We start from the raw sequence: 10,558 nt of genomic DNA, 5'->3' as shown, positions 1-10,558 counted from the left end.
CGGGAAAAGCCCAAACGAAGTTTGTACCTTTATACTTAATTACCTAGAAGAACATATGGCAGGTGTTGAAAATCTTCATATATTCTCAGATGGATGCGGGGGGGCAGAATAAAAACCATTCATTGATCCGACTGGCTAATGCCTTAGTGTCTTTGAATCGATTTAAAAGTGTTGATCAATATTTCCTCATAAGGGGTCACTCATTTTTACCGTGTGACCGTGATTTTGCAGTGGTCAAAAGAAAACTTAGAAAGTGTGACAGAATATTCACATTGAAAGAACTTGCTGCTTTGATTTTACAATCATCAGCGAAAAATTCATTTTTAGTAACGCTACCAGATTCTGATGATATTCTTGATGTAAAAGGCTGGTGGCCTAATTTTTTAAAGAAAAATGTAATATCTCAAGAAACCCGCGGGAAAGATATTCCAAGAGACAACAAGATTCCATTTGGCATTTCAAAGTTTATGCACTTCACACACTCAGATTCAAAACCAGGAGTAGTTCTTGCAAGAGAGTACATTGATGGCATGCAATGTCATACTTTCCTCATAAGAAACAGTAACAGAAACCTGTTATTGCCTTCAGGAAAAGTTTACTCTAAGGGATATATCCCCATAAACAAAAAGAGAATGAATGATATCTTAAAATTCAGACCTTACCTACCTGAAAATGAGGAAGTTCAATCTTTTTATGAAGCAATCTTCGCCTGGGAGACTTACGATGGAAACGACGAACAAATTTATGTGTAATCTAACTACAGTTCTTTTAAAATGTTTTACAATGTTTATGTATTGATATGCTTTAATGTTTATAATAAAACTTTATTAATTCAACAAAATAGTTGGTTATTATTTTTTTTCCTCAATTCGATCAAAAACAGCATAAGTCAATGATTTAAAATATTTTTCATTTATTAAAAAAAATTTAAAAAATTTTTGTTTACTAAGTTGTGTTTAAACTAACTGAAAGATAAATAATATAATTTTAAACACATTTTCATACTGACAGCAAATCACTAAAACAGTTTTTTGTCGTTTTCCGAAAGTTCGATTTTTTAACTTATGCTGTTTCTAAAATGGCCAATTCAATTTCAACGAATAATTCCCCATATAGACTATAGGTCTGTGTAAGGGGAAGAGTCCATCAATCAGTCTTTTCTTAATTTACATTTGTGTACCATAGTTTAACATAAAGATTTACAAAAGATTGGCTTAAGATTGTACAAAATACATTATTGTAAAAATTAAATATATATATATATAATATATATAATATATATATATATACATATATCACGCATACATATGCATACACACACACACACACACACACACACACACACACACACACACACACACACACACACACACACACACACACACACACACATACACATACCCACCCATCTATATACAGTTTAGGCACCGCTTAACCACCATATTTACTATTAGATGGGTGAAAACAATCCAACAGCACCACCAAACCACATCCCACAATAATAATTCCTACTTACACAAAATTCCCAAATAATTTGCTATTAACAGGCTTCTTCGTAATTTATTGGTAACTCGAACGAATCAGTGCCTCTGAAACAGCATCACCCAGGCTGAGCAACCACCGACCCACCCTACGCTTGTACTCGGCTACACTTCCACCCTCTGCCTCCAATATGTGTTCTGGTAGATTTTTATAAAGCACATGAGCTATGTAAAAAGAGTTAAATTTTTCTATGGAACAATTTGGTCTTGGTATCTGATATCCAAACTGTATTCTATTTCTGGTAGTATAGTTGTGGTGAAGCGCTATAAAAATAAAATCTTTGTATTTTTGTATATGCAGTAAAAGAGATTTTATATATAATTGCCTTACACTTAAAACAGGACACTCATTATATAACAGATTAGAATGATATCTGCGGCTTCTTCTCAAAATGATCCTTATTATACTTCTTTATGTGACCGCAAGTGGTTCCAGTACAGCAGACGATACTCCTCCCCACGCGAGAATACCATACTGCAGAACCGACTGCACATAGGCAAAATAAACTGACCTAATGCGATCCCCACTCAATACCCCGCTGAGCTGATTAAATGTAAATAACAATTTTCTAACTTTTTTCTTGACGTACTGGATTTGAGGTACCCAATTCAATTTAGTGTAAAAAATTACTCCCAAATTGTTGTATTGGTCCACACGACCAATGATACCACAACCGCAGGACTCGGAGTAAGGATCACCACAGGAGTGCAGTCTGAGGCATCTCTGACCCGGATTAAAATTTATTCTAGAAACAAATGGTAAATATTTTGTTTTTGTTAAGTTAATAGTCAGAGTATTGTGATCACAGCAATTTTTTAATTTTTGACAGATCAAAGGAAGCTTGTTCAAATGCCTCCTCCCACGTACTGCCAGATGACACCACAGCCGTGTCATCAGTAAACAGAAACAACTTACTATTTATGTCAATGTTCGTTATATTATTTATATAGACTAAGAACAACAATGGCCCAAGGGTACTTCCCTGCACCACACCGTAGTCCACATTTGTTTGGTTACTCTTCACTCCATTAATTGAAAACAAATTGCTGACGATTATTAAAATAACTGACAAACCAATTGAGCGTAACGTTTTTTACTCCAGCATATTCTAATTTTGATAGTATTCTAATTTTCCGCTATCTAAAGAGTCAAAAGCTTTAGCAAGATCAAGAAAGGTGACTAGGACTCGCTTTTTAGAACCAATTTCTGACCATTTGAATTTAGTTATGTCATAGAGAGCATCTGATGTACTTTTACCACTCCTAAAGCCATATTGATTATTCGAAAGGAATAAATTCATCTCTAAATAATTTATCAATTGGACTTTGATACATTTTTCTAGTAGCTTTGATACAACAGCAAGCAAAGAGATCGGCCTAAAATTATTCATTTCTGATTTAACACCTGACTTATAAATGGGAACGACTTTGGCAACTTTAAACGCATTGGGGAATTCTCCTGTTCTGATACTACAGTTAATGATATGATAAAGGGGTTCCGACAGTGCTTGAATATTATCTTTAATTAATTTTGTAGGAATGTTATCCCATCCTGGTGAAGAGCTTCCTCTTAGACCAGCCACTATATTAAAAATTTCCTGCCGAGTAACCGGGCGGAAATCAAACACAGCACTCGCGGCGTGGTCCGCGTCGTTCACCACCGCGGGGTCGCTGGGGTGCAAAGCTCCCGCCAGCCTCGGTCCCACAGAGGCAAAAATGTTATTAAATGAATCGCAGACATTTTCCACAGATGGCGATGTATCAGAGCTTTCCGGATCACAGAATTCCTCAACAGGAAATCGCTCCTTATCAGATGTCCTACCAGCCACCTCATTAACCACGGACCAGAACTTTTTCATGCTACCTGCAGTTTCAGCAATTTTATTATTGTAATAAACAAATTTAGCTCGCTTTATGGTCGAGTGTAACGTGTTACGGTACCGAATAAATTTATTTCGCAGTTGAGTATTAAATGGCTCTTTTGTTAACGATTTACTGAGTTTATCCCTATATCGAATAGAATTTAACAAACCAATAGTTATCCATGGTTTTAATTTTTTAATTTTTTGCGTTTACAGGTATCTTTACTCTTCTAGAATTACGATTAATCACCGAGCGCAAAATATCAATAAATGTATCAACAGAAGCAATAACATAAGTGCTCTCTAAAACAGGTTCCCAATTCATGTCTAAAAGGTCTTTGCCAATATTTGCCCAGTCATATTTATTATAAAACGATTCAGGCATTGAGTAGTGTGTATGATTTTGTAAATAGAGCTGGGCCAATACTGGATAGTGATCAGTCACTGTAGTTTCTAGAATTATAGAATTAATTTGACTCAAATCACTTCACTTTCGTTATCGAGCCATGCTTCTGTTAAAACTATGCAGTTGAATTTAATTTTTAAACTATCCAATAAAATTAAAAATTCATCTATATTTTTATTGTAACTTCGAATATTTGTGTGTAATATATTGAATGTGGTTCCGCGGTTACTAGTGGACCGCTTGAAATATGTCGAATTTTTAAAATTGTTGATATCCGAACAAGTTTCAATTTTAATTATCGGCTCGTCGAGGGGATCTTCTTCTAGAATCATTCTGCGATTTCGATGCCGCCGTCCGGTGTTAGGATTATATTAGATAATCATTTGGCGATTAAAATATTAATCTCTAGTTAATTGTCAATTTATGTATCTAACAATGGTATATTATAGACTGAAATCACATAAGGGTATTTAAATTTTTAAGTATATAGCATTTGTTTGAACACGTCTCTAAGAAAAAAGCTTGTATATAAATTTTAATTTTAATATAAAAATTACTCTTTGGATTTAGATTAGATCCTAGAATTTCGGTACCTACGTGGTTAAATGATGCCATTTAACAATTGTCTTTTTTATACATCTAGTACATAACACTTTGTAGAATTAATTATATAACTAGAAACATTCCAGTAAAGGGGGCAAATAGTACATATGAGAACTTAATGACAAAACATGTGGGAATTATCATGAGAAATACCATTCTATCTCAGTCCGTTTATCAAACGTATGATAAGCAACAGAAATATAATTAACAGGCTAATTTGGATCATTATCATTCTATGCCTACATACATACGATCGTGGGATATAATTTGAGAGCAACATAGATGATTAAAAACATGCATATCGGTAATCAATTTACTTTTAATTTAAAATGATAAGAAAATAACAGTACTTACCTCAGTTTATTATTCCTTATAAATAATGACTTTTAACTATTAAGACAAGCAAATTATTTAAAAAGGAAAGTATGACTTGCAGAACTTTACACAGAGGTTGGATTGTATACATGCATGCGCTCGCGTGGACACACACTCACACGCGCGCACACACGCACACACGCACGCACAATCACATACTCACACTCATTCACACTCGCGGGCGCTCGCACACATACGAACTGGCAATTAAAATATTAAAACTAATTAAGTTGATTAGTCCATAAAAACCAACTTTATATTTGAATTGTCTTGTAGAACATTAATGTTTACTACAATTCCTATCCAAATTAGAAAACTGGTTTCTCTAGATATCTGATCAATAAATACGAAATAGTTCCATAATGTTTCTTGTGTTTATCTCATACTATAATTATTTTACTATGCTTTTGTAGAAACAAAAATCTCTCACATGAGATATGAAAATAAAACTAAAAACCAACTGAACTTCTACAAATTTTACTTCTATAATATTTTCACAACAATACATCCCAGATAACATAGACACAACCGCGCCTATTTCACAAAATAATTAAACATTCGATATAATAGATGTCTCTACATACTAACAAAATAAATACTTGACTTGTATTAAGCTTAAACAGAAACACATTTTTCTGACTTTGCAACTGTATCTACTTAAGCATACTTTTTGAGAGCTACTCTCTTCAATAATGTAAACAAAACGCAAATGTACGCTTTTATAGGCGTATTGTTAAATGCAACAGAAGAATATTACCTTATAAATAGAAGTTACTTATATTGTTACTTACTTCTAATAATCAAAAATCAAATATTAGCTCATACAGTTTTTATTGAAAGGATATATCCTCCTGAGTCTAGAGTGCCTAAATATAGGCACTAGGTCTCAACCTACCTTGAGTCCCAAATATTTTATGGAGCAAATTGGACCAAACGCCTAAGTGCCTTTTTTTAGGCAATCATTCCGACCCCACTTGAGTCCCCAGGGTAAAAAAGTGTTAATTCTTTTACAATTAAGGTTAAATTATGTTCTCATATCATTGTTGTTTGAGAAAAAAATCACATTATGTATTTTTTACGTTATTACAAATGGTGTTATAGATGTCCTAAAAAATAGGCACTTAGGTCTTCAGAGGAAAAAAATATTAACGCAGGACCTTAATTGAAAATGTTTTATTATTACATGTATAAGTATAAAAAGAGTTGTTTAGAAGGCATTTTACATTTATTTGTAAAAGTTCATCTTGGAGTCACTGTGAAAAAGTTCACTTCGAATGGAACTTTCGGAAACAATTCCGCCCACCTACCAAAACAAAGATTACACATTACACTTTACACAATATACAGTAGATTTTTTCTTGCAATTCTGCATAGCACACCTTTTTTGAATTCCTTTTGTAACCTCAGGTAGATGAGCTGCTTCTTCAATTCTTTTTTCTGGAGTAGGGGTCAGCCCGTACTCGTCTGTCTCCAAATGGGTTATCCACCTTATCTTCTAGATCTTTGTCATTCGAAGCAACAGCTTCATTGGCTGAGTTCATCTCAATTAGCAACTCCCCAAATTTAAGTTTAAAAGTCCTGAATTGCGGAATTCTTTTGGCTGGAATTTGTATTTTTTGTTTGGTTTCCCGCATCTGAAGCCAACTGTTACTAAGGCTCAAATCAAAGAAATGAAGGATACATCTCAATGTCCATTTCTTTGTCCGGGCTCGTGAGGAGCAATACGAATAGCATTCTATCAGCTAAGTCTACGCCTCCATTTTTTGCATTATATGCATTGATAACTTTAGGTTGAGAAAACATTGATAAACTGTTTGCTGGCCTTAGACCACCTTTTTACTTCACACAAAGGCTCGATTGACTCAGCAGTAGATATCATACATACACAGTTGTTGTCTAACCACTTTGTTATAGCTACTTTTCCCTCTGTCTTTGTTCCATTTTTATCTTTTTCTTCTCTTACAGTGCAAAAAACTGGTGCCCCTTTCATTTGCTTTCTTAAACTCTTTGTCACTTGGAAGGTCAGTAGTTTCGGGAATTCTGTCTTTCCTGATTGTTCCAGTTAATCTAAAACCTTTTTTCAGGAGTTCGTCAGCAAGCCTAACTGAAGTGAAAAATCTATCGGCATACAATGTGTGGCCGGGAACTAAAGACCTAGTAAGCTGAAGGACAGCTGATTCACACTGCCAGAATTGCTCAAGTTCTGGGTTTTCTACGTATGTGGCTGGTCCTTGATATAAACAGTAAAATCACAAACAATTCCGTTTGGATTAGCAAGAACATAAACTTTCAAACCCGTTGGGTTGGGTTTGTTGGGTATGTGTTGCTTGACTAGACACGTTCCAGAAAAAGGCACTATCATCTCGTCGATACTCAATTCCTGTGGTTTGTTCTGTTTCAAACAGCCCTCTAAGATTCGGTCAAGTAAAGGTCTTACCTTCCACAGCCTATCAGCTTTTCTTTCGTCTGCTGTAATTTCGTTATCAAAAACAAGTTTTTTATCCAGTTCCTAATAAGGAAAAAGCGATCTCTCGCCATGTTTGTTTGCTACAAGTGGAATCCTCCACTTTTTTTCCCAACACATTCTAATCAATGGTACTTGTAGAGCTGAAATCACAAAGTTTATGCCTAGCCAAATTTTTAAACTCAGGTAGTCTTAGTTTTAGGTCCTTTCCTGTTTTCAACAAGTAGTTCTGATTTGATTTCTCAACTATTTTTTTAAGAATATCATCGTCGAAATACTGCTGTACATACTGTTCAGCTGTCCAGTCATCACTGTCGATAGGTAGGTATGCTGGTTGAGCAATCGTCAAAGGTGTCGGATTGAATGGTCCTGTCCTCCATGGGGGTGAAAAATCCTTGTCCTGATTTTTCGTTTTTCTCGATTTCTTAGCCCCATCTCCCTTTTTCTTAGTGAGCGCCTTCTTCCTCTTTCCCTGGAACAAAACAATTCCATAATATTTTTGCTACTTTTCAAACAATTAAAAATAAAAAGATTGTTAAATAAAATAATCTTGAAATTACTAAACTTTTCTCTCAATGGTTTCCAGAATTAAAACAACCTGACATACATATTTTTTTACTTCCTTTAAATGTACTAAGCTTTGTTATAGCAACCTTATTATAAAATTACAAGGACTATAATACATATTTTAGTAATAATTTCAAATACATGAGATAATAAGTAATTTTGGAATTCAGGTAGTTATCTTACTTCTTTTCGCTGGATTGCTTCTGGTTGTGGATCCTCTTCTGACGTGTCTTCCTTACGATCCGGCTCATTGGGAGGCTCGTATGTGGGGTCTTCATCGGTGTCATCACTCCAATTTCCAATAACTTCATTCACATCAAAAAAGCGGTCTCTGTGTCTCAACAAGTCCCCTTCTTCATCATCATCATTTAACGCGCCCTCAATCTCAGAATCATCTAGATTGACTGGTTCGTAGTGAGGGTTTTGATTGCCTTGACCTAAAAACACATAAATAATCAACTACATTATATATTTGTCAGCTGTTATTATTTTTTTAAAGAAAAACATTTTAGCTAAACGACCTAAGTGACTAAAAAAAGGAACTATAAAAATATGGGTTTATAGTCATATAGCGCCTAAGTGCCTATTTTTAGGAACTACAAAAATAAACCTGTTATAGCTACTTTAAACAAAAGCCGATTGTCACAATTTATCGTTTAAAATGCAGACATAGTTCTTATCTAATGATATCAGTACGAGCTAAGGCTAAAATATATTAATAAAGTACTTACATGAACGTTTTGGCCGGTCACGTTTTTCTGGAGGGGTCAGTCATTTTTAGGTTAAGAAGACTGGGAGCATACCTAGAGCATTCTGGTGGCAAAACTTTGCACTACTATGGCCAAAAACTGTTCTTTCTATCAAGTGCTGCGACCTGAATGGGAATAACACAACTAGGAGGGACTCTGTGAATTTTTTTTTGCGAGTGGCTAAAAATAGCCACTTAGGTCTTTGACCCACTTTAGAGGGATGGTTGTCCAGGACTCAAGCACAGTCAGGCACTTGTACTAAATATAGCCACTTAGGATTTTGACACTTTAAAACACAGATTTTACTCTGGGACTCAGGAGGATATAGCAAAAGTTTATAATTCAGTTTAAAAGAAACTCATTGTATAATTTCAGTAAAAAAAAAAACAGATAAATAAAATTCTACTTATAGAAAATCACCCCAAATTAATGTAATTCCTATGGATCAATTAAGGTCTACAATTTTAACAAGTGTCACTTAGCATATAGTAGGTTAAGCTCGTCTTACATTAGACTGGTAGGGGGTTAGCGGGTTTCGGTACGGATTTGGCAGCTGCTGAGTAGGATGCTGCTCTCAATTCATCCAGATGTTGTTGATGTAGGATGCGAAAGGGTTTCCCCCCTTTATGTTTCTTCGCGAGAATTCGTCCGTCACTGGTCCACACTGATGACAACTTGCCTGATTTCATGAGTTCACGCGCCCCATTAAATATGGCTCTGGTGTGAGACGTTAGATGGTCGTTCATATATACCTGGTGGTCAGGAAACGATGGATGCAGGTCCCTGGCAGACAGTTTCTTCACTCTTCTTCTCGCCTCCAGCCATACAGCCTTGACAGCCCGTTACACGAAGCTGACCACTATGACAGGCGGTCTTGAGTCGCCTTCCCTTGAGGGTAGACGAAGCGCTACAGAGATATCTGGGATGCGGAACGGTATGTCCAGAGCTCGTGCCATAGAGTCCAAGATCGCCAAACAGTCCTCCCGAGGCGTCACCGGTACGCCCGTGATCAATATATTATTCTTGCGAGTATGCTGTTGGATATCGCACATTTGTAGGTTTAGGGCGGCTAATTGGTCTTTTAGTTCCTTGTTTTCGGTTTCCAGCTTATTTATTACTAAACACATTTGGTCTGTCTTTACAGTCGCTTCATCTAGTTGCGTTTTAAGCAAGGACACTTTAGCCTTTACCTCTTTCACATCAGTTTGGACCGTGGATAACTGCGACTAAACTCGGCTCCATTGTTCTTGTGTTTCCTTCCTGAAGGCGGCGATGGCACCCATTACTAAAGTCAAATTAAGCTCACGATCGTCACGCACCTGACTAGCGGTCGATGATGTGTCGGATAAACAACCGTCACATTTAGCATTTTTACGCGTAACCTTCTTTCCCGATTCTGCGTAGCCGGGATTTAGACATTTCAAGTGAAACATAATATTACAGTCTGGGCACTTCGAACCATCTTTGGTTTGTGATATTTCTAGATCGCACTTCCCGCACTTATCAGACATGTCTTTGACGTGAACCAGACAACAAATACACTAATAGACAAATTTCACTAACAAGTTTTCCCAGTGTAATTTAACGTGAAAGCAGTAGTATAAGTTATAATTAGTAATTATCTGATTAAATGTTAACACATACTTTCATGCACACCGGACGGCAAGCCACGACATGCACCGCACTATAGACTCTTGATAAGATAAGCCATCCGCACTAGTCGACTGATCGAGTGGAACTGGGCGGGCCACTGAGAGTGGAACTGGGAGTCGACTGATCTTGAAGTTAGTAATATGCCGCTCCTGGATAATCATAACGTTGGCCAGATTTAAGTGAAACTTAGATTTTTGCTATTACCAGTGTAGGTTCTACCGGAAGATATAAACCAACCAGAAGTGAATCCCCCCCTCCCGAGAAATTAATGAATATTATAATAAATTATATTAACTTAATCGACATTATTTATCATTGGAAACTCCCTGATCTGTATT

At 36.0% G+C, this 10,558-nt stretch overlaps 1 protein-coding gene across 1 annotated transcript; it reads right to left on the bottom strand.

Annotated features, from left to right (window-relative positions):
* Positions 1–7,335: 7,335 nt before the first annotated feature.
* On the bottom strand, positions 7,336–9,313 carry LOC124355609. Its single transcript, XM_046806771.1, has 3 exons — positions 9,110–9,313; positions 8,002–8,277; positions 7,336–7,723 (listed from the first exon to the last, which is right to left on the bottom strand). The coding sequence occupies exons 1-3, from the start codon at positions 9,311–9,313 to the stop codon at positions 7,373–7,375; spliced, it is 831 nt and encodes a 276-aa protein (XP_046662727.1). The 3' UTR covers positions 7,336–7,372.
* Positions 9,314–10,558: the final 1,245 nt, after the last annotated feature.

The sequence above is a fragment of the Homalodisca vitripennis genome, chromosome 2, assembly GCF_021130785.1.
Source record: "Homalodisca vitripennis isolate AUS2020 chromosome 2, UT_GWSS_2.1, whole genome shotgun sequence".
Lineage (NCBI taxonomy): Eukaryota > Metazoa > Arthropoda > Insecta > Hemiptera > Cicadellidae > Homalodisca > Homalodisca vitripennis.
The sequence above is the reverse complement of the archived record's forward strand: the minus strand, read 5'-3'. Positions and strand labels throughout refer to the sequence as shown.

Excerpts from the sequence above, each read along its gene's own strand:
- LOC124355609 (XM_046806771.1), bottom strand. The coding sequence starts at position 9,313 with ATGAACGACCATCTAACGTCTCACACCAGAGCCATATTTAATGGGGCG. Across the intron at positions 8,278-9,109 it reads ACTCAGCAGCTGCCAAATCC|TTGATTATTTATGTGTTTTT; the intron begins GTACCGAAACCC and ends TATATAATGTAG. Across the intron at positions 7,724-8,001 it reads AAGCAATCCAGCGAAAAGAA|GGAAAGAGGAAGAAGGCGCT; the intron begins GTAAGATAACTA and ends GTTTTGTTCCAG.